The following is a 25,516-nucleotide window of genomic DNA, read 5'->3' as shown; positions in this document are numbered from 1 at the left end:
CACAACAGAGAACCAGGAACATGGGAAATTATTTAGAAATGGTTCTTATGCACAATTTGTGTGTTTAGGGCCATATCCAAGCCAAAGATATAAAATAAAAATAAAAACATCTTGATGTAAAAATCTGCCATTTTCTCCCATTTCTTTGATATATCAAAATCTAAAATTATCCCTATTATTATCCAAGGTATAAATTATATAACAAGGCAAAAATTACATAAGTTTCATTTGCTTTTATTATATTCTTTGAAATTATCATATTGAGCAGGTTGTCAGTTGTTACTCGGTAATGTAAGACATTGTTTAAGAGGATGTGCAAGGACAAGTTCCTTGAGCCTTTGTCTGCCTTCTCTCTTCCTTTCCAGAAGTTTCAGAAAACCCCATGCAGTACACTTCTCTCTAATCATCGCTTTCTTTTTAAACCGCTCTCCAAACAACAGCAGCCTGACGAGAAAACAGCCGAGGTGAGAAATCACCGTGCAAGGAACCTTGGGTTTTTGGAAGGGAAGCTGAAAGCTGAAAACAAATAAAATGGTTGTTGAAGGACAGAGGCTTGGTTGTAAGGGAGAGCGCATCTCGGCGCGGCATGGACTCAGTGACCTGATAGAGGAGACCAGCCAGGGTGGGCAGGGAATCTATGTCAAAGTATCAAGTAGAGGACAAGTGAGAGAAGACAGATGGACAGGACCGGAGAGAACATTAAGCTTGAGCAGTATTATCAGGGAAAGACAGCGTAACAATCTCGCTGATCGCCTCCATTGTCCATGAGCCAAGATTCATTTGAGCTTACGCTGAAGGCTGCAGGTAGCATAATCATTAAAGCAGCCGTATATGAAATGCATATGAACATATGAGTGTCTGGTGTGTGCACATGCAAGTGTGCGTGAGAGAGAAGGTAAGAGAGAGACTGTATAATCGTATTAATGAGACCGTGGGATGGCGTTGGGTAATGCAACATAAATGGTAATAAATGCAGGCTATAGCATGGTCGTTCAGTTATGTAACTGCATGGTAATGTTCAGTGTAAGTGATTAAGACGGGCAGACGTAGGGGAGAGCCATGCGTTAAGTACATGGAAAGCCATCCACTCAGCCAGTTAGCAGAAAACCCTCTGCGACGCAACTCAGACACAATCTCTATTAGGAATTCACATCTGTGGGCAATTGTTAAATTAGGCGCTGTCGATAAATCTGTGATTCTGAATATGTATGAATCCAAACATGGATAATACGCCCTCTCAAGGGCTTTTAGAAAAAGGGTCAGGAAAGATGGTGGTGTGGTCTAACACATGCTTCTGGTTAGAACAGGTTTGCTTATATTTATGAGAGCAATTATTCCCAAAAAAATCTTAATCGCTATAAGAACTTCTGTAATTTCCAAATTGCAGAGGCTGCAATTAATTGCTTAAGAGAGAGGATTTCTGAACTTGGTATTTTAATGCTGCAGGTAATCTTTGGTCCATGAATCAAGTATATTGGTGAAAACCTTTCATATCATACTCAAACTTAGTAAATCCTGCACACTGGCATCTATTTTTTTTTTTTAAGTTGAAAAAAAATATCTGACAAGATATGAATCACACTTTAAATCGATATTGCAATATTCTGTCAAATAATCACAATTAGATTTTTTGTCAATATCTTTCAGCCCTTGTATATATCACATTTTATCCTGCTTTAACTGTTTATCTTCCCTCATTGAACCCAGTGTAGCCTATAATAATTTAAACAGCTGTCTTGATGAATTCCATATCCTTGACAGATGTTACTCATGAGCAAATTGGTGATCTTCTACTTGGTGGTTTGGTTTATATGGAAGTGTAATGCAACAATGCAAATGTGTGTTTGTCTTGAGAACACGTCATCTGACTGACATACAGCAAAAGATGCAGAGGCGATGTGTGTGTGCGGGGTGCATCAGGGTCAACGTATGGCAAGAAAGGGCTCACCTGTCATCTGGTCTCAGGGTGTGACAGTAGAAGTCGGAGCGATTAATGAAGAAACCCGTCCGCTTGACCACGTTCTCCGCTATCATACCCAGACGGTCCAGCACGTTGCACAACTTACTGAGAGAGAGAGAGAGAGAGAGAGAGAGAGAGAGAGAGAGAGAGAGAGAGAGAGAGAGAGAGAGAGAGAGAGAGAGAGAGAGAGAGAGAGAGAGAGAGAGAGAGAGAGAGAGAGAGAGAGAGAGAGAGAGGTCATCAATCATCTTAATTCAGCACCAGAGAAAATTCTTTAGATGAAGGTTATATTAATATTAGGCAAATTAGTGCAATTTTTTGTGTTTTAATAGCTGCTGCAGCTACAATGCTGATGTATTATTTTGCGACCAATTGTAATACGCTTATTCAAATTTCTTAGGGAAAGGTTGCATCAAATCAAACTCAATCAAGAAAATCTCACGCTTCACTCTTTCTCAGCACAAAATACATTTATTTATTAGCATTTCAGTCCTGCTGGAGCATCTTATATGGTACTGCGTAACAGCAGGATGCAGGATTTATTTCTTCCGCGTGTTTGACCTTTTGATGGCCACAATACTACACTGACAAACCTGATTCTCAGTTGCACTTATAGTTGTACAAGTGTAACACATTTAAGCTAACAAGGCCAGCACGTCTGCTGCTTCTACCTCTTGGTGTAGCGGGCCATGTCCCAGGCAATGTAGTCGATGCAGTGGTCTGGAGGCAGGAACTGATTTAGGTTGGTCACAGCTGGGTAGAGCTCCTCACTCAGAATCTTCTCATGTTTCCTTTTCTCCCGTTTCTGCAGCACAACACAGAGACACGTATCACATGTATGACGTCTGTTCTATTGTCAGAGAACAAGGAGAGCGTGAATAGTCATGGATTATTGTTGAGGATTATTGTGGATCACGTTGAATATGTGCATATAAAATTCTAATAAGATAATAGCTGCTCAAAAGGCTGCGATGAGGATACAAGAAGACACAGTCAAACACGTGACAGAGTTGCTCGTTTTCTTTGATGCATTCACCAAGGCCCACTCAGTCTGATCCAAGTCTTCTCCACTGCGAGAGAAAATAAAGATGACCCTCAGAGAGGTCTATTTTCAAACAGTGGACACATCGAGTGAGTCACTCGCAATCCAGCATGTCAGGTGCCTCTCTGTGTTTCTATATGTGTGTGTGTTCATCAAGGATGTTGACTAATCAAGCAGCCCATCCATCTTCACCATGACATCTTCATCAAATCCATTAGTCCTGGCTCAAATAATATAGAGCAATAAAAGAAAAAAATAAGACATCTCATGATTTGAATCAATCCAGTCCACTTCTCACACTATCCGAATTGTCCTGATGTGGTAAACTCCACATCAGGAGTTTACCACATATTTCATTCGAATTAAAACAAATGCTGAAAATTATTTGCAAATTCTATTTGACCCCAGTCTGAGGAGTGCATCTTCTGCATCTCCTCACAACAGATGGCTATAGGCTTGGTTACATGAAGTGTTGAATTAATGTGGAACTCTCCTAACTGAAATATTTCATGGGGTGTCCCTACTTGCTTGCTAGCATCTAGTTGGACACATCACATGTAAACAATCGCACACAGACACACACAAGCACGTACACACACACACACACAGTCTTTCTCTGTGACCTATAGTCGCTCTGTCATTACATATCTATTCTGTTGTTTCTCCATGTACCCCTGCATCCCTCACTGCACTTCCTTTCATTCCGACTAAAGAGACAGTGGAGCGATCACACTGGGTGATAATCAGCTTGGATGCATCATTTAGCAGCTCACACTCCCAGTCAGCATGTCCAGCTGCGGCACAGCAACCAGTCAAATTACCAGTGCTTTTAATCACCCATTCAGCACAGCACATCTCCCACAGCCTAGTGCACACACACACAGGGCCTCGTAAGTACATGCACAAAAGACGATACAGACGCTTATATGTCTTGTCTGTCAAATCAGAAACCAGTTCACTCATACGTCTTGGATATGTCACTGTTTGTTATCTACAATACTGGTGCAAAATCAACAAAAAGTTTTGAGAAAGAAAAAAAGACAATACAGACACACACCATTTATAGCTAACATATGCACATATACTCACACAAGCACACATACACTGTACAGGTATAAGCCAACATGTATTGTAAGGCAAATGGGCATCATTCCTAATATCCACGTGTTTGTTTCATGCACCGTGTGAACACAATACTCAGCATAGCAAGCGCACGTTATGCGCACAAGCTTGCAGTCACAGATCATGAATGACAGCATGCACACACACACACACACACACACACAGGCGCACACACACACACACACACACACACACACACACACACACACACACACAGAGGGGCATGTCTAGGTGTGATGTGTGAAAGTCATTTCCGATGGTCGAAAAGAACAGCACCTTAATTAAGCGAGCTGGTTGGACAAGGGATAAAAGTGTGGACACGTGCTTGGCCATGTGCGCTCTCAGTCTCTCTTTCTCTACGTACACGCCCAGAAACATGCATGAACTCAAGTCAAAACCATGCACCCGTCCCACATCTGACATGGCCACCCCAACCTCAATCACTCCCACGACGGCAAGGACTATCATGATTTTATGGTCAGTTGCAATTTTCCGTCCTCTCTCCATCTCTCTGGGATAAGAGAGAGGGAGTATAAGCAGGGGGTCCCCTCCCTTACTCCCCATAGTATACTAGTATCACATGGCTGGAGCTTGTGTGGACCGCTGAGGTCTGCGATTGGTCCCTCGTCTTGCAGCTCCCTTTGTGAGTGACAACGTGAGCATGAAACCCAAGCTACACAGAGCGTATGGCATGTGTGCAGAAGCCAATGCAGAAACTACCACTGGATCACTGGTTGAAATGAAAAAAAAATGTCCATCTGCGGTGCACATGTGGGGTTGTGGGTGAAAAATCAACATACAGTATTTGATGTGGATTTGACGTAGAATTATCAGTTTTCTTCACTATCTTTTTTGCAATAGAATTAATTATTTCAGTAGTGTCAAAGAAAAGCACTTGGATGAACAGTTTGCTTGAAGCTTTATTTATACATTTAAAATGTTTTATCATTACTGTCATTAATGCTGCTGTCAATAGCATTTTTCACAGTCAAGGAAGTGGAATACAACACCGTCTGAACTAAGTAAGAGCCAGTCTAAGAATATTATTTAGCAAAAAACAAACAATACACACTGCGCTCAAGACCTAAAAAGGTTTCAATATTTTTTTAAATGCATAAAACGCATTTATAGTCATCTTTTAGTGTGTGCAACCTTGGCCTATATAAGAATTTTATTTTTCCCCATAGTCTCTCAGAGATTTCAAAATCTCTCAGAGAAGGCCATGTTGTAGTTGCTTTTTCCTGGTATACAAGGAAAAAAAGGATTAATTGTCACAAAAAACATGTAAAATCATACCACTAACTTTAGATTGTGTATTTGGGCCAATGATGGCTGCATGTCCATGTTCATGTGTAAAGGCAAGATCACTGAAAGCACTTTGCTTTTACAACGTTACGTGAACAGACAAAGTCTAGATGAGGGAGAGGTGGAGAAACAGCAGGTCTGCAGGTCAGTCTGTGTGTGTGTGTGTGTGTGCGTGCGTGCGTGTGTGTGTGTGTTTGTGAGCAGTGATGCGTGTTATCTTTCATCATTGGTGTGTATGTCTGTGTTTGTGTGTTTTGGGAGTAATGTCGAGGGAGATCGATATTCAAGGTAGAGTTTCAGCAGCTGGTAATTGCCACCCACCAGGAGAAGCCCGATACCATTCTAGACCCTGGCCAATTGCACAACTGCATCCCACCGCATCACGTAACTACTTGTTGAGTGATTCCACATGCCCAGCATATTTCACCCAAACACATTTGAACAACATGGGCGTAACTCAGGTTCTTAGCAAAGATCCACATAACTTACATAACACTAGCTCTGAGAAGCACATCTTAATGCAGGGTTAAGGAGCCGCAGCATAAAATTTCCCTGAAAACAATTCCTCAATTAAATATTCTTCCTCTGTCATCTTTTCTTGCTTCCTTGAGTGATAATTTTCCGGGGGGGACAGCTATGGTTGCCATCCATTGCTCTTACTAAGAAATCAGTCCTAACTGATAAGGAAAACTTTATGTTCATGTCCTGACCTAATTAACAGTATGCAGTTTCTTCCATGTAAATGTTAGACAACTCGAAGTTTACACAAGTTAACTGGAGATCAACAGCTGAAGCACCCCAGTTTACTACCTTTTCAACATTTATAAGGCCAACCTTCCTTTATGTCTCTGTCTGTATGTGTGTCCTTTGCATATCTCCAGAACCGTTTGTCTGATGTACTTCACACTTGGCGGGTGTATTGCTGGGGACCCAAGGACGTGCAGTGTCGAGTGTGAAGTTGTTTGGATGAGTGGTTCTCGAGAAAGCTGCAAGCAGCAATACTGGAGGCCAAGCAATTGGCCTGTTCCGAACAGGCATGTTTTGAACGGGCACTGCACTAGTGCATGTAAATAATGATAGTGCATGTGTGTAAAGGAACTCCATATATGTCAAACTAAAGAATATATGACAAGCAGAACACATTATGTTTCCAAAATAACTCTCAAAAGGAATGACTACCTTCTGGCAGGTCAAAATAAGCCACAAAGAAAGTTAACAAGTTGACTGTGATTTTAGAAGGTTAAGCCATGATTTTCCAGTCCCAGAAACAATGTCTGCATTATGGACAGTTTCAAATCACATGGTCATAAACTGCTTTTGGCATTAATGGCTCATGTAGTGGGATAAGGTCTAGGACAGACCCTGTGTGCTTAAATACCTCTCTGAATGCCAATGTAACAGGTGCTTTGCACAGATACCTGTCTTGCCTCTGTTACATGTGCATTTCTGAGAATTCGTACTATAACCTGCTGTGCACTGTATGGCAGCCAGTGGCATGTCAGGCAGTAGCATGTACTATCCATGTAGAGCAAATCCCCTATAAAAAATATAATTTCAATGCAATTGTCACTGTTATATGGTTTCTATGTTTTTAACCTTGAATCATTGCATTTTACTGTCATTATACCTGTTCAGGAAAAAGGAAGTTGTGCACTTAAGTGTGTGTGTGTGTGTGTGTGTGTGTCTATTACCTTGACCAGGTTGAGGATGATAATGGGTGAGCCAAATCGCTGCAGCATCTGGTCAAAATGGAGGGCAGCTACATGGGCATACGGGTCAGCTTGGTCCACTGAAAGAGAAGTTAAATTGATGTTGTCTGAATTCATGTTTAAGGCATTAAAAGTATCTCATGTTAAGACAAATGATGTAGTGTCTCCCTTTGGACTAATCAGTGTAATTCTGAAAATGTGAAAACACAGTGGTGAGATGCATCATTCCCCCAAGTTTCTGCAAAATCCAAACAGTAAAAAAACCTAGCAATAGCAAACCTTGCAATATTTAAAATGCCAGAATGGAGCAATGACACGCATCATTCCTTTTGCCTGGTGTCTAGCCCCCATGAATTTGAAAAAGTAAAGATAAAGACTGCGATTCATGGGGGCTAGACACCAGGTAATCATTCCTTTATGTTTCGTGAAAATAGGATCAGTGGCGTCAGAGATACTGTGACGTACACACAATTATGATGAATGATGACACGCATCATTCCCCAGAGTTTTGTCAAAATCTGATCAGTAGCGTCTGATATATTGTGCAAATGAACAAACTGACGGACCGGGCTCGATCCATTGTCCCTCACCCGATTTCACCTTGGGGGGACAAAAAGTTTACTCTGCCACATGGCAAAATGAGCTTTCATTCATTTCATGCGCCTTCTGAAAACTCAAGGTTCTGCCCTTAAACCGAGACCGAGCCAAAGAGACGAGGCGACGTAACTTGTTTTAATAGGGTCAGTCTGTTTCATAAGGCCAACATGAATGGCCAAATAAAAGTGTTGTACTGGGCTGTGCAGTACAATGCCACACTCAGCAAGCCAATTTACTTTTGACCACAGCCGCAGCTTGTTGTTCACCGTTTCATGCATTCTCTCAATTTTTTTCTTTCATCTGTTCATTCTTTATTTTACAGTCTTAGTTAACGTCTCCATTGGCTGCTCATGCGGAGCCCCACACCTGCAGCCTGCCACTGAATTGGACCAGTAAACAACCAAAGGACGGCTCAGAGGAAATGGGTCAGATCACGACACGGTTCATCTCGCACAATTGCTCGCCGACAACTCTCGACCCGCACCACTAACACAAATGCCAGCTCAACAACAACACACACTTCTCGACTTCACTCCTCTATCATTTCTTATTTGCACTGCATTTTGTCCGTCATTCCTCTGCTTAGACTTAGGAGATGAGAGTCCATGACATTCTTATTGCACTCTGGGTAGGGAATGAAGTCAGGCCATTAAGTAAGGTCATCTCCTTCACAACCCAGACATTCACATACTTTAGGGCAATCATAAAGACAGTGCATACTTGTGTAGCAGTGAGTCTTGGCAGAGATAAGGGCAAGGCAGAGGCATGGTGTGATATGGTCTACTGTATTCTGCATGCACAGGCACTGGGCTCACATTGTCTCTTAACCGTGTCACTGACCTAGATTTGTCTAATGGATGTCACTCTACGCAGACACACAAATATTTAGATGGACTTGAACATAGCTGGATGATTTGTCAGCTTTTAGGTGTGCCTAGCTGTGAATCGATGAGGACTACAGTCATTTTCACAATATTCAAAGCTGTGGACAGAGAGCACAAAGGCAGACATGTAAAAAGGTTATGGTGTTACTGTAGATATAGGCTGTTAAATCACCACTTGAAGCAGAAAGACACCGCAATGTAGTCCAAGACACTACTGTGAACTCTAGAGAGGACAAGTAAACTTAATATGATTTTTCTTTTCTCCTTGTTTCTTTTTCTTTATCTGCTCAAATTAGTATCGGTGGAATGATAATTGAAATAACGGAACTTCAATGGAAGCAAACGTGGCAGCTGAAAGAGGAGCTATTCAGGAATAAACTTGAGTTACCAGAGACATAACATGATGCCAACCTATACATTCACACACACACACACACACACACACACACACACACACACACACACACACACACACACACACACACACACACACACACACACACACACACACACACACACACACACACACACACACACACACACACACACACACACACACACACACAAAAATGCTTGCTTGTGTAAGCATTGGGGACGATTTGGCAAATGTCAGATAAGGACTGACTTAAAAGCGGCAAACTGGGAGCAGGATGATGAGGTAAGTTGATCCGCACAGGGATTTTAGTGACACGCTCTGTGTCTCTACCTCACGCAGGTAAATGTCATCCAAGGATGAATTAAAGGGCAAACGGGGGAAAGGAACGATAAGATGATTTAATACAGTCCCCGTACACATACATGCACACATGCCAGCGTGCGCGCTCAGGGTAGGGCTGGGCGATAAAATCTCGGTATTTTTAGGCTGAATGGCGATACACGATATATATCTCGGTATTTTCTACAAAGTGGGTTAAATGTTCAGTTGTAAGTAGGGCTGGGCGATATGGATAAAATCAAATATCTCAATATTTTTGACCAAATACCTCGATATCGATATTGCGATAATATTGTAGCGATGACTATTGGTGCTTTCACAAAATATTTACACAATGAGATTTTTGATAAATAATCATCAGTGATGTGGATATAATGACTAAGTGGGTAAAGGCAAATAATAGAACAGCTAGAACAGTCTGGTAAGTTCAGAAAATTACATCACTTTACTGTAAAAACCAGGAAAAGACAACACTTATGTCATATCACGATATTACGATATCCAAAATCTAAGACAATATCTAGTCTCATATCACGATATCGATAAAATATTGATATATTGCCCAGCCCTAGCTCAGGGGCAAACTCACACACACACTCACACAAACGCTCATGCACACACAGAGCCGTCTCCAATGTCAGTCTCAGGGACCTGATCGCCTCCTGTCCTGCTTTTGCATTTTTATCCCATTGGACTCATAATGCGACAGAAGAATGGATACAAAGAATGGAACCGAGAGGGGGGGCGTCCTGGATTCACCTTTCTCTTTTTCATCTTTGTCCCAGTGCTTGAGAAGGACGGCCCTGAAGCAAAGCCACACTGTGATTTTTAATGCATTTATTCTGCTTACACTATTCTCTCATTACAAAGATGTTTCTTGTCCTGAACAGCTGCTAGAATTAACTGTTATATATGTGTGTGTGTATATATATATATATATATATATATATATACATACACATATATTATATATACTGTAAGAATGAATATATTGAGCATTATCTATGATAACTAGTGAAAAAACAGATCATGGTAGCCATTCTCTATACTGGATTTAAGCTTTACCAGAAGATATGGCCGTTTTTTGTATTTGTTATGCATATAGGAATATCACCTTGCCTAGGTAGATTAAAATAAAAACAACTTCAGTCCGCAACTGTTCAGCAGAATTAAACAGGATTGGTTTTGTAGAACTAGCGACTGAGAGAAACCTGTCTCTTGATGGAAATCTACTGTAAGAACTTGAGTTTAACAGAGGCTGGATTCCACTTCAGCACATCCACATATGCCATTCGGTGGATGATTTCTTTTCCATTTCCTGACATGGCAGCAAGTAAGCCCCTCTGACCTTCTCTGCAAGGGCAAGTGGTTTAGAGAAAAGGTCCATGCCAAACAAATTCCCCTCAAAACCTGGGCTGCCTTGCCAAAATCTCTACCTTTTCCTTAGCAAATGGATAGAGATTTTAGGCTATTACATTTACTGTAGGCCCTAATGTAATATATATTGCATAATCTTTCATATCTGGACCAGACTATCCTGATATTGTACAACAAATGAGCCGTTGACGTATAAAACGAGGAAGACATCTGGTGTGTAGCAGCGGTCTTACATCGTATTGGGGGTTTGGGCATCATGGTGGAGATGTCCTGGGACCAGTAGAGCGGGACCGAGCCTCGCACCTGGACGTAGGAGGAGTAACTACCCGCCGTGAATGACATAACTGAGGCGTCATGGATGATCTGCTCCGTCTCCACCTCATTGGCCACGTCCCCCTAGAGACAACAGAAAACAGGATTTCTGGATTTTTTTTTACTTTTTGCCAATGTAAAGTAAAGCAGGAATTTGTGAAAACTGAAATCCAACCCAATCTCAGTATAGAAGTGCAAACAGAAAGAGGGTCAAATCTATGTTTTTCTTAAAGTAACTTCCCCTCTCTCCCCACACACACACCCACACGCACGCAAGGCAGAAGCAGCGGGTCAAATTAACCCCCTGCAACCAGCCTGACTCATCTCAATCATCCCGGTGCCTCTCACCCCTGCCTCCACTATCTATTCTTCCCGGTTGTCTTGGCAACCGTTGTACCTCGCAGTTGGCTCCTCTTTTGAGGAAGCGGGTCCCGGCAAATTTGCTGGAGCGCCTGGCGATGAGGGTGATGTGAACCGGTCGGCCATAGATCAGAAGCTCTGTAGTCGGTAGGTAAAGGAGGAATACTAATACACCACTCACACAAGGCGTTACACAAGCGCATGCTCGGACACACACACACAGACACAGATCACAGTTCTACAGTACATATTTTCCTGTTTTTTTGTTATCTCCCTCTCTGTTATTTTCAATCCTGGCAATGATCTCTCATTGTCTCCCATCTGTTTTTCCCCCACAGCACTTGATAGCTTCTTTTCCACCTTTCATTTATAATCATTCTGTCATTCATCATTCTTTTTTGGTCTTGTTTTTTTTTTACCATATGGCTCCTTCTTCACGTTCTCCTTATTATCTGTCCATAATAACTACAAATTTCTGGTTTTGCCCCATCCGTCAGTTGTTCCCATATTGCACCCAGCACCAGCCACTCTCTCAGAAAACAGCCCTGAAAGCCAAATAGCTTCCAGGAATTGTCTAAATTCAAAACGCCCACACAATGCCAGTATGGTAGCATGCTGCCTGATAAGAGAGATGACACTGTTGACTGTAAACAGCACCAGCTCAGTCTGCTCCATTTCACTGTGCAACACTCCGGCATTAGGCAAAGACAATAACACAACAGCCGGCATATGTATTAATTCATTAATACTTTTGTTTTTAATTACTGAGAAAATGTCATTGAGTAACTTTTTGGACTGAAAAGCAAAAAGCCAACACATTTCTCCCTGTTTGGTGTGATTTATGGAGGTGAAACTTGATGGAAAATGATTGAAACCTTTACAATGGGTAACCCAAGGCAGCCTTTTACCATAATAAATGAGACTGTTTACTCGGCTCTATCCATGCCCCGAGCAGCTCTGCAGGAGCAACCGATACATCAATACTACAAAAGCGTCTCAAAGAATTTTGAGGAAATTAGTCATGTAAAGCTTTATATAAATCGCTGATATGCAGTCTGGGTCGAGTCAAAAGTCAAAAACGAAGAAAAAAACCCCCCAAAAAAACATGGACAGATCGCATGGCCATGGGGTAACAGGCAGGTGCAGGTGCATGTGCACTCACACACACCCTTTCTTGTATCTTCCATCCAAACAGAGCAACTATCTAGCTCATCTAATCAAATATGCACAATGTTGGGTTTTTTTTCCTCCAGTTAACAGATGGAGAGATTATGCAAGCGCTAGTGTTTACATACCTGATAACCATTTCTTAATTGCCACCATACTTGTTTTCCTACGGCCCTGAAAATGTACACAAACCGCTGCTGCGTCTGTTTTGGGGTGAGTGGCACGCTCGCTCGCTCGCCGTGTGTTCCACGTGTTTCACTGGAGGCCAAACACATTTCAACAAGTGAGTTGATGTTAAGAGATGAGGGGGAGTGCACTGCAGACAGAGGATGAGAGCATGAGACATCCAGTTGTGTTCTGATCTGTTCGGTCTGATCTTTAATGCCTTATGAAGGTTGTTCGTTTCTCTGCATTTAATAAAAATACATTATATTTATATAGCGCTTTGCAAGATACTCAGAAAACACAGTAAAGTTTACGTTTATCAGTTTGTCTGTTTTGTCCATTCAAATCCCAATAAGTACACTACCAGTCAAATGTTTGGACACATCTGACTGAATGTACTATGTTTTTCATTATCTTACAGCCACTTTGACCTAAAGGCTTATGCTTAAATGCTTTAAATTTGTTTCTATAATATAACAAATATAAATAGTTGTGAAGTTGATGCCTATGTATGAATTTCTTTCCAAAGCCTTTGCCTTTCCATCAAGGCAAAGGGCGGCTACTTTAAAGAATCTAAAATATGAGATAGTTTTGATTTGTTTAACACTTTTTTGGTCACTGCATAATTCCATTTATCATACTATAAAGCAAATAATCTCTGTCTATATGTGTGTCCTTTGCATATCTCGAGAACAGTTCGTCCGATCTACTTTACACTTGGCGGGTATATTGCTGGGAACCCAAGGACATGCAGTGTCGAGTCTGAAGTTGTTTGGATGAGCGGTTCTCGAGAAAGCTGCAAGCAGCAATACTGGAGGCCAAGCAATCGGCCCGTTCCGAACAGGCATGTTTTGAACGGGCACTGCACTAGTTAGTAAAAATTTGTAAAAATAAAGAAAATGTGGTGTGTCCAAACTTTTGACTGGTAGTGTACATTCTTTAAAAAAAACAAGTTGCTGATGCAAACAAAAGAAAAAGTCAGCAAGCACATGTACTCACCAAGAACACGCAAACACACATAAAAGCAACAGACACACAATCTTGCAATGCTCAATCCAAACTCACGCGAACGTGACAAAAGGATACTGGACTGGCCACAGAAGCCGTGGATAATGTACATGAGCCAATCGTGATGCACTATGTCCTTGACCCGTTCCAGCAGCTTCCCGTTCCACACGTACTTGAAGTACGGCTCGTTCTGCAGGCCGTAGACCACTGTGGCGGAAGAGCAGGAACACATAAAACCCTCCGGATCATTTTACTGAACTGGGATTAGACCAAATTATCGGTTAGATAGTAACAAATGGAAAAGGAAGCTCAGCTGATGTGACGCAGGCTGCTGAATAAGAGCATATTCAGACACAGCAGTAAGTTGTAAGTGGTATTATGCTTGTGTTGTTGGATCCCTACCTCTTTTGGACTGGTCTTTAATGAAGATAGAAAACTTTTTTTTCTTTGTGTAACTAAATATTTAATACGTACGGAAGAGGATTAGGTCCACATCTGAAACATTTCAATTTCAATACTTTAATTTCAATACTTTTATTGTCCCTGAAGGGAAATTTGTTTGTCAAATTTTATTTGAGTTAATCTCAGAATTCTGAGTTTAAAGTCAGAATTCTGAGAATAAAATCAGTAAAGGCGGGTAATATTTATTTAGGTTAATCTCATAATTCTGATTTTAAACTCAGAATTCTTACTTTATTCTCAGAGTTCTGACTTAAATCTAAAAAAATCACCAGCCTGAGGAATAGCAGAACAGAGATTATGGGTTAATTTCGCCTTACCTTGCGTGGGCAGCCCCTCGTCCTCAAAGATGTCGAAGCTGTCCTGCTTGCTGTGTGTGTGCACCTCTTCCTCGGCGGCGGAGGCCGCCGCTGACCCCAGTTCACAGGGCCTCTGCAGCAGAGTCAGGTTGTACTGCAGCGAGTGGCTCAGGTCATAGCTATAGCTGCAGGGCCATTTAAAACAGTAAAAAATTACAGTCTGTACAGTCTCACAGCACATTCATGATTTGGCCAAGCTACAGACAGCAAGCTAAAAACGATTTCAACGCACATTGTAAAAGTGCAACTATCAGCCATAATCCATGTCAGACAGGGTTGTGAATTGTGACCATGAAGTGAGACCTTTTGGTATAAAAAAAAGTAGTAGAAGTAGTGACAAATGGAATCGACAGAGTAGTTCTTTCTGAATATGAGAGGACGATTGTGGGAGCTAAGATTCATAAATTTCACAATAATATATCTTTTTCACCCTTTTAGTAAATAGATACTGCACAGAATGAATTTCTAAAGTCATGTAAACCATAATGAAATTCAATAGTACAATGGTAAATTAAACTATAACAGAAGTTTGCTGGCACACACGTATAGAATTTAATTTTCCTCTTAAAGCATAACTCCAGCCATTTTCGACTTGGACCATATTTTTCCATAATTATAGTCAATTGATTCCGACCAAAATCTCATCTGTCTAATTTTTTTTAAATACAGAGTGGATGGAGATAAAAAACAATGAGCCATTTTCTCCTTATTTCAGCTAACAAAAGGAAAGCAGTCAAATCTGAAATGCTGCTAGGGGGAACAAAGTGGCCAACATGACAGGATAAGTTAGTTAGTGTGTGTATATTCAAGGGCTGAATGACCAGTGTGTGACAAACCAGGTCTCTGGACCAACTCTGAATGCAATAGCTCTAACTTTAATATCTGTCCATGGTATTTGTCTTTCTGCACGTCCCTTTTGTGATTACAACCACTTGCAGAAAGAGATGAGTCATAAATCATACATTGATGTTACTATGCAACCATTTCTACTTCAAAACAGACCTTTGGTCCTTAGATGAAAGGATAAATATTAGAGAATAGAGAATTAACTAGACCCATTGTTATAGCGGTACAGCTACAATTTACTAGAATAAAAATCACTGATAGGAACCGTGTCCAAAGAGTTGGGAGTCTAAAGGGAAATGGCAATTGATTTAAAAAATTCAAATATTTTATCCTTATGGTTCATGACAGTCCAATCAATATTTGTGTACATGAGCAACACTCTACCACAGCCGGACCACAGAGAACTTGAAACTCTCATGTTATTTAGATGTAAAATCTGGAGCTGCTCCGTAGAGATACTTTGTGTTTGTGTGTGCGACAGATAGACAGAGAGATTTGGACTTAATGGAGATAATGCTCCCTTTGTACAAATTGTCATGGAAATATTCCCAACGTTCAATGAATTTGCAGCTTGTGCGCGCACTCCTCGTGACAACCAAGGGCGCACTTGTCGAGACGGAATAAAGCAGCAGTCTGAAGGTCAGACACAGATGAAGCCGCTCATAAGTTACTAGGCCTCATCTGAGCTCCTTCAGCAGACCTACTGTACACATGCACATGCACGAGGCCGGCATCGTGTTGAGTTCATGACCAATCAGGCTTCCTCCTCCATTCACTAACCTCAAATTAGAAATCAGACTGTCAGACTCCTATTCTGGGCAGCTCTAATGTCTCTGCTCAAAAAGAAAGTGCAACACACTGAAGAGCAGGCACTCTTGCTCAGTAAAGAACATTCAGCGCGCTTCCTTCCTGCGACACATCATGGAAGGTGGGCACATCACTAGCCTGGCTTACCTGAAGTAGAAGTTGCTGGATAGGTCCACGTTCTGAAAGATCCGCACATATCTGGGAGAGAGCCAGAACTCAGTCAGTCAAACTCACATTGAAACAAAGAAGACATGTTTTTGACTGATGGAGTGGCATTTAGCTTTGTACTCAAACAATGTGAGTGCTCTATTGTTGACATTTTGCTACATCTATGATTCACAGTTTTATGGTTATCACCCGAATGAGAAAGCTTAAGGCAAGTGAGGAAACTGTTTGAAGGGGCAGGATTCCCACTTCTACAATAATTACAACTGAAGCATACGCAACCAAATGAAATATGAAATTGCTCGCTCGCAGTCATTGCTTGTGTCAAAACCCCCAGACAAGTCGGGTACACGTAAATGGGTTTGTGGGTCAGACATTGGAGCCATCATAGAAGCAGTAGAGATATCAATCGCTCCAACGGCAGCAGCCAATCCTATTACCTTCGCTGCTGCAACAACCAACTTTCCCCACAGGGATCAATGAAGGTTCATCGTATAATCTTGTCTTGTCTTAATGATACAGCAGTGGCAAAGTTGAGTGGACGAGGGGTCAGTTACTGCCTCAATATGAGAATGAAGTTCTTGTTCTTGAGGACGTGTGTGTGTGTGTGTGTGTGTGTGAGAGAGACAGGGGCTCAATCAATCATAAACACTTGAAATTGCAATATTGACTACTGTATGTTCCAAATCATAAGACCTTTGCTAGAAATGTCTTTCAGGCAGATTCCTAAACAAGGTATTCTGGTGCTGTGTAAAATTCCTAGTCAGAGAAGTCAAAGAAAGACATGTAAAACTGTGTCAACATGTACTCAACATTGAAGTTTTTTGTCAATATTGGCCAGTTCCAGTGAGTATGTGTGCGTGTATTTGCATGAGATGAAAACACTTGACTGGCCACACGATCTTAAATGGCAACATTGCTTGAGAGAGTGAAGAGGAGGCAGAGAAGGAGAGAGAGAGTGTACCTTGCCTCGTCAGGGTGTGCGGCCCTGACCGAGTCATTGGGGATGTAGATCATGCTTGTGTCTTCAATTTTGTAGATGGAGTGGCCACCGATGTCGGCCATCTTTCTGCGCTTGGTGATCAACACGATGTAGTGTCCCTCGAGGAAACGTACAAACCCTGTCAAGACAAAAAAACATCATGTAAAATCTATTAAGATAAACCAATCAAATTAATTACCAAAACAAACAATAATCCAGTAATCTAACACAGTAACCCAGTGTATAATGTGTCAATCACACTACAACACTTTCTTTTAAGTAAACTTTGCTGTGCCAGAACTCGTATAACTTCTGAACAAACTCGGTGCACTTAATTTTTAGGTCAACCTTTCAGCTGCCCGAGTACTGACTGGGGCCTTGAAAATGCAAACAAATGAACAAGTGAATTTGTGGGCTACAGTGTGAGTGGTGACATTTCACTATATTGGCTAGGATGCCAGCAATACACTCCAATCCATTTCTTTGCTCTTACATAATTAAAACCTGGCCCAGAAACGAGTATCACGCACATATACTCAATGATTTGCTTTCAGCTTCTGACAAACCATTTTCTCATCTATGACATTCAATGCATAATGGATGATGTCTGCATGTCTTTTTTATAATAGTCTGATTATTAGTAATATTCACTTCATCAAGGCCAGTACCTTACATAAGTGAGCCTTCCAGACATACTGCTTTCATAATATTGTCGCCAAGATTAATCTGTTGTCAGCTGAATTGTGGGTCATAGATGCAATTTTGCAGCTGAATAAAGTCAGCACTGCAGAAGCCCTCCCACATTTGGACTAGTTAGCATCATGGATGCCCCAGTACCCTAGTATTACCCAATTAGCAAGAGGGATGAGGTTTGCATTATCTCTGCCATCTTTTCACATACAAAGCCTCAAATGTAGGCGCATATATGATGTAAGTCCATACATCCATTAACAACCAATTCTGTATACAACAATAACGTTAGCTCAAAGACAAGGATTAAGACTAATCCAATAAAAAATGCTTAAATATCCATTTTTGTAAAATGTGCGGTCCTTTATCTGTTAGTACAATACAAAATATCTATGAGTCTAACACACTATACAGGCTCCATTGCAACCAGTGCTGGTTGATAACACTAAAAGACAAATGGTAAGATTCAGATTGTTTCACAGTTTTTCCATTCCAGTCTAGCATTTTGTTGTGTGCTTCTCTGAGCTCAGTGACCACTCTGCTAAATAACTCAGGAGTCACTCTGTCCAGGTGTGTAATGAGAGAAGGCTCTACCTGGGCTTAAAGGGGAATGCCGCCCATTTAAAAATTCACATTTGTCATTTCTGCTCCCAAGGACAGTTTAGTCAATGTAGTCATCCCTTGAACTTGTGATGCCACTGGGATGCAAAATCAGGGGCTGCTCCATAGACAATGAATGGGGCACTGACTTTGTGGAGCCATAAGATGCTAAGTTGAGTTACCAAAATGAAGTTTATATTCTAGCATTGCTAACAGGCATGAACTAGAATTTAAACCCCATTTGGGTGCAAGAACAAACAAAAATCAACAAAGTCAGCGCCCCATTTACTGTCTGTGGGGCAGTGCCAGATTTTACATCCCAGTCACACATTCAAGGGTTAGTCCTCCAGTTTCTAGCTTTAGGAAAGAGTGGTACATGTTCAAAAGTATTGACTAAACTTTCCAGGGGCACAGGAAATAACATAGGTGAATTCCCCTTTAAAATGACAGTAGGTTGGAGGTCACTATAGGGGTATAGCATTCATCTGATGGATTTAAGTGGAAGCTGGCTGACCTAAATTTGCAGGCGTCAGGCATTGTTCACCCTGTTTAATGCCTAACTAAACAGGGCGACTAAGCACAAAACCTATGGCCTTGTCTGAGAACACACTATACTTTCAGAGCACCCAAGGACCCACTTAATATCCTTTCAGTTGATGCATTGCTGAATAACAAATAATTTGCAAGTTAGTTCATTGTATTTCTCACTGCCAGAGATGGGCCAGGGTGATACAACTGCTGGATGAAAATGAATAAAAATATACTAATACACCAATAATGGTAGTCATTATATAACAGGCAAAGGGGCTCTGGATATATTGTACTCTGCATGGCTACATCACTCTTTTATTCTGTATGACACTGTGACTTTGCCAAACAGTTGCTTGTGAAAGGAGATGATGTTAAGGTACAGTGGAAAAAGCATCCAATTTAGCCATTTACAGATGTCACAGACAGAATCTGTCTTTGTCAGTGTGACCGACCCATCTTCAAGGATGATACCTCTGAATTTTAGCCTCAAAATATTCCATTATAACACTTACATAAAGGGGAATACTAGAGAATTTAATCTACTCCTGGCCTATATTAGTTAACATTCACTAGTATTTCCCTTAGCAAGAAATGGAAATGTATATTCCCCTACACACACACATACGCACATTCACATTTGAAGATGAATTGGAAAAAGTGGAAAGGGTCACTGTGGTGGTATCCAGGTTTCTTATGTTTTTGTGATATGGTCAATTTTCTGGCTGGAGCAGATGACAGTACCGACAACATGAAGCTCATTTGGAAGTAAACGCTTGGACACATTTTGCATGAGCTCATCAAATCTATACTTTAGTCTCTATCAGCCTTAAATGCTATTACATCATAGATTCTTCATCAGTCTTGGTTCTTTGTTATCTGGCTTTGTGAAAGAGTTGTTGATGTTCATAAATACTGATTGGATGGTCTAATGCCATAAGAATAAGATGCAGAAACTCTTGACTTCAGTGTTACTCTCCTTTAACTCATACAGCATCTAACTACTACTGTAGGAAATACTCCTGCGCAATTGTTGGTGTATTATGTATTTAATGCAGATTGTGTTGCTCTATTTTTATGACTTAGATGAAGATCAGACACGTTTTAGAAGCAATTAATGTGTGAATCCAAAGGGTTTGCAATGTTTTTCTCACCGCTGTATGTTTCTATGACAGACAAATTATCGGGCATGATCTGACTTATCCTGAAGAAGAAAACCCAACCTGTCTGACTCTTTGACCCAGGTGTGGTGTGTGCATCATGTCCACCATCGCAGTGTGTAGGTCAGGGCTGACGCAGGATATATGTGACATTCACGGTTCTGCCACACCAATTACTTTCCATACAGGGAACTGTGGTACGAACATGATCAAAGGATGTGGATGTGCAGGATAAGGCAGCTGGGCAATCGAGTGGTCACCAATTACAGAAACTGAGTTCTCCTTTGAAAGCAACCTTGGCTTTTATATAGAGCATACAACTCACTTGAGGGAAAAGGAGAGATGGAGAGAAAACTCTCTCTCCTCATTCAAACAAGGGGCTGAATTGAGAAGACGAGGGCAGACTGTCTGCCATGCCTTGGACCAAGAAAGTGCTAGACGGCAGATACTACAAATGTTTAGGCTTATGAGATATTACACAGTAGTAATTAGGTCTGTAGGGCAAAGTCCAAAGCACAGTGACTGGGGAGATTAGTCTGTCTTTCCAGAAACCAATCACAAGACTAAAAAATGTGTTACAATGTCATTTTAGTTTGCCAAGCTCATTTCCACAGAGACCCAATTAAAGAAGGGAGCAGCCTGAGATCTATGCACTTATTAACAGATTTGGAATTACATTTCGAGCCTTCTCTTTTTGAACATTACTAAATGTATGAGAGTCCCATTAATATACTGCTGCAAAATCTGTTGTGAGGACACAATCTAGCGCTTACAGAAAATGTGACTATTATTGTTACAGCTCTGCTTAACACTATTGTTATAGTTTCATTTAGTCTAATTTTGTGCATTTTGAGAAGTGCTTGATTTGCCACAGAACCCTCTCTGGTCAAAGCTGCATATCAAAAAGCAGTGGAAAGGGAAAGTAATAACCATGTCCCGGTAGAAAGCTGCATTTGACAATGGAATAAAATCGTATACATGTTAATTCCTTTAGATACATCCCAAGTCACTGGAAACACTCACAGCTCTAGGATTAATACCATGAGAGAGCAAACTGGCTCTGGAGAGGAGGTGCTAGAGAACACTATAACTCATTATAACTTTTACTTCAGACCTTTATGGTATATATAGGTCATGGACAAGGACCATAATTTTGCCCCAGTATGGTTATCGCTACAGCAACAGCAGTGAGGAGGAGAGTGACCAGAGGGTGGAGGGGCCTTTCTTACCTACAATGCCGTAGGCTGACACAGCCCTGGACAGGCCTGAGGAGCCCTTCTGGCTGATCTTGGTGCGGTTGCCCAGGTCCAGGCGCCCCAGCAACTCCCTGACCTCCTGCTGGCTGTACACATGCTACAAACACACACATAGATACAAATGCACAAAGCTGTAAGCACTAATCTCTTTCTGTATTTATGTACATAGTTTCCATAAACCCCATTTTTCCTTACTATACAAGAAAGGAGAAAACAGAGCATGACCATGTTTTTTTGTTGCTTGTGAGAGACCAGCTTTGGACTAATACCTTACAATTCAAAACAACTGAAACTTGAACAACTGAAGCCTTTCTAGTAGAATAATCAGGAAAAGACTGCAAGCCCTTTTTCATCAATACCCTCAAATTTTCTATGAAAGCATTTAGATTGATCTTCTGCAAGGCAATTAAGCCAAAGATAGATTAACTGCTATGTAAAACCTTTCTGCAAAATTGTCATGAATAAACAGTAACTGCCTAATTTTTATTTCTTCACTTGCATTTCACTGTATATGACTGTATTTTCACTGTTGCACAGTGAAATGACCTCCACTGTGCAATTAGTGGGGTTATTCAATTCACTGTAAAACCTTAATTCAATTGAGAACCTTACCAGAGAATACACTGTAAAGGAATATAGTATATGGCATTATATGTGACACTGCGTTCCTTGCATATGAACCAAGAGAAAGTGAAAGATGGGACTGCGTTTCCCGCTTCAAAACTAATCGCCTGCAGCTCTTCATCATATTCTCAAGCATCCACACATTGTTCATAAAATACTGTCCAAGGCCACTGAACAAAAGCCAATCAGATGGAAATAAGCATTGTTTCCCTCTGAAGTCTAATATCTACAGGAACGAGAGCGCGGGGTGATGGATACTTTGTAATGGACACTTTATAATAACAAACCCATCATAATCATAATCACCCACAACGAGAACAAACAAATCAACTGCCGGCTCATAGATCGCGGTAATGAGTGGCGGAGAGGAGAAGGAGGTGCATTCAGCTCTCATCAGCTAAGTTGTCATCCACAACACACTTGGGACGGGGTGAGTGATTGTACAATTTGCCCCCAGGCGTACTGTACAGTATTACATAAGGATATACATGAGCACTGTACTGACTGCGGTGGCAGCTCGGCGCTCACCTTATCGTCGATTATGACCAGGTCCCTGGGTTCTGTGCGGTCAATCTTTAGGACACGGTGTTTGGTCTGGGCCTGATTGCTCCCCACCAAAAAATACCTCTGGAAAAGAAAGAATAAAAGCATTCATGTACTGTAGGCTATAATATACAATTGATGTAAACACAGAGACAAGGGCTTTTGCAGTGCACGCTGCATAGCTGCTTCTGATGATATGTGAATGCTAAAGATTGCGATAGAGCAGTGATTCTCAACCTTTTTCATATCGAGGATCCCTAATTTAGTCCACGTTAGGGCCACGGACCCCCATTTCATGAGATTTTGTCTCTTGGACCCAAATCTGAGAATATTTTTATTGTTCGATATGATTTTGTCCTGAATTCCATGACTATCTGTGTTGTAGGTAGAGAGATAACAGTGGAATTATGATCAAAATAGTTATTCTTCTACAGTCTCTAATAATACATTCCCTGGAATTCCCTCGAGGACCCCTGGTGGTCCCTGGACCCCATGTTGATTACTCTATCACCGCTGTGATAGAGTAATCATATTACACGGTTGATTTCCCAATGTATCGTGATTACTCGTTTCCAGCATCATTAGCTTATTCTTGGAAGACATTCAAATTAAATCCACTCTCTATCACCAGTGTGGAGCAAGAGCGCAGCACATTAGCCAAGCCTGCTTTGAAATGATGCGTTTGACACAAGACAAAGGTTTCAAGGTCCAATAGACAGGCATAGTGTCTATGCTACGCCTGCATTGTACAGTACGTCTTGTTTAGATCTCATTTTCTTCAGGTCATCTTTTTCGTAAGGGTGCAAGATTTTCTCTACGCAATGAGACGGCCAGTTAGAACTGCATGTATCAATAGTCTGTCAAATTATACCAAAAAAAAAAAGTCACGGCAGATAATGCATTATTCAAACTGCTATTGAATTTGCACTGGAATTACAGTAGGTACTGTCCATGTACAACATGCAGGCACAAGGCTACATGTTCCTTCTTAAGATATGTCTTGCTTGCACATCCCTTTCTTTCAAGTCATTATTTTCCTCACATTGGGTTGCAAGATGGTGCAAGATTTTCTATCCACCACAGGACGTCAAAGTGGAACACCTTCTATCGATACGGACGGGAACCATTAGGACCATTTTGTCCTGTTCCACACTACCCAGTATCCCATAGAGCCCTCTTTGGATTGTACTTGTTAGACAGTCTGGAAATCCACAATCCAATGAAATGGTCTGAGAAGAGACAGTGGGGGGGGGGGGGGGGGGGGGGGCTAAGGAAAAAAACTGTGTTGGTAAGACAACACGCAATTAGGGGAAGAAAGACACATACGTCTTCTCTCAGAAGGAAAAAAACAAGGCTAGGCGTAACATCACTGTTGGTAAAATGAAGATGCGTGTACAAAATATGCTCAAAACCTATATAAAACTTTTGACTTGCTTTTTGACTGGCAACATGTATTAAACTTAACTGCCCATGAAAGCACCAAGCAAAGTCCAATAATAGTTCACTTTACGCGTATGTGAAGAAATCATAGTTTGACTGAGATCTACATATTGGACCTGGTACTAACCTGTTTATGATATTATTTGTTTATCTGTTGCTGATGTGAATCTCTTTTGCATTGTATGCAATTGCATTGTACTGTAAGATTGGGGTGTACCTGGAGCAGAAAACCATGACAAGCTCTCTTATGCTGCCATCTAGTGTTTCTTTTCAACTATTCAAAATCCCAGCACCCTCTATCCCCATGTCTACTACCATCAATGGCTCTCAACTTTTATGCATACCTTCCTTACATCACTGATATCTTGAAATCCATTGCTGTAGTCTACATTGCAGCAGAAAGGATGAGCATTATCTAAGGTACCCAAGAAATATATTCATCACTTGCATGCAACAACTGATGAATAACACTCTCCCCTCGCTCAATTACTATGCCATGGTGTCCTTGAGCAAGACACCTAACTCCTGGCTGCTGCAGTGGAGCAGCTCTGAGACAAACAGTGGTTTGTCTGAATGTGTGGAACTGCATGAATGTGTGAAGTAGTGTGTTGTTGGAAAAGAGCAAGCATGCTCAGTCAACTTCCCCTTGGTAAATCTATATAAAATTTCCCTCATCCTGTACTTACAATCAGCACATTTAACTAAATTCTACAATTTATGTACCAGTGAGCATCAGGAGAGCCATGCCGCCCTGAGCATCCCAGAATGAAGATGTAATGTTATATGGTTCTATAGGTTGTAGACTTTATAAATTATATTGACACCCTGCCTGGAGTTCTGGAGGACATGATTAGGAAAACACAGCACCAGTATATAAATCATGTGAAACTCACGGCTCTGGTTTCGTACAGAACCATCCTCTGGATACCGCTGATGACAGCCGCTGACTGAGGCATGACTATATCTTGAAATTTGTCACAATCCAGGAGAAACGACAGAAGACCTGTAGATAGTGAATAGGGATATGCATATCAATAAGTGTACACTGGAAAAAGCAAAAGAAATTGGAGAGATTACTTAGCAGCTAGGCATCTTTTATGGCCCTCAGCATTAGGCTACCTAAGCTAATGTTAACTACTCACCATTAACGTTAGCTGTGTTAGCCACAAGCTTCCAGCCAGCTGATAATATGCATCTCCTCTGCCTACCAAAACTACTACTTAAAGCTTCAGACCATCCGAAAATCAAATATGTTTGCACATTGTCAAAGTAGTTAGGCTAACATATACGAGCGTGCAACGGTCATGCATTTGTTTCGGTCAGGTGACTGTCAT

The 25,516-nt window shown here is 41.2% G+C and overlaps 1 protein-coding gene across 1 annotated transcript in view; it reads right to left on the bottom strand.

Annotated features, from left to right (window-relative positions):
• The window catches only part of fig4a (FIG4 phosphoinositide 5-phosphatase a), a 59,925-nt gene extending 34,477 nt beyond the window's left edge, over positions 1-25,448 (bottom strand). Inside the window, exons 1-13 of the mRNA XM_071532274.1 lie at positions 25,325-25,448; positions 25,076-25,185; positions 22,728-22,826; positions 21,549-21,672; positions 17,324-17,480; positions 16,342-16,392; positions 14,476-14,666; positions 13,802-13,930; positions 11,421-11,521; positions 10,945-11,107; positions 7,121-7,218; positions 2,632-2,765; positions 1,949-2,065 (exon numbers count right to left, since the gene is read on the bottom strand). Of these exons, the coding sequence (XP_071388375.1) occupies positions 1,949-2,065; positions 2,632-2,765; positions 7,121-7,218; positions 10,945-11,107; positions 11,421-11,521; positions 13,802-13,930; positions 14,476-14,666; positions 16,342-16,392; positions 17,324-17,480; positions 21,549-21,672; positions 22,728-22,826; positions 25,076-25,138 (1,427 nt within the window). The 5' untranslated portion in view covers positions 25,139-25,185; positions 25,325-25,448. The remainder of the gene's footprint in view (positions 1-1,948; positions 2,066-2,631; positions 2,766-7,120; positions 7,219-10,944; positions 11,108-11,420; positions 11,522-13,801; positions 13,931-14,475; positions 14,667-16,341; positions 16,393-17,323; positions 17,481-21,548; positions 21,673-22,727; positions 22,827-25,075; positions 25,186-25,324) is intronic.
• Between the last annotated feature and the right edge of the window lie 68 nt (positions 25,449-25,516).

This window comes from Centroberyx affinis, unplaced genomic scaffold (assembly GCF_046629955.1).
Source record: "Centroberyx affinis isolate AG114_WGS23_722 - 3 ecotype Tasmania unplaced genomic scaffold, CSIRO-AGI_Caff_v1 ptg002183l_1, whole genome shotgun sequence".
NCBI classification, from domain to species: Eukaryota; Metazoa; Chordata; class Actinopteri; order Beryciformes; family Berycidae; genus Centroberyx; species Centroberyx affinis.
Note: the sequence above shows the minus strand (reverse complement) of the source record. Positions and strands in the feature narration are given on the sequence as shown.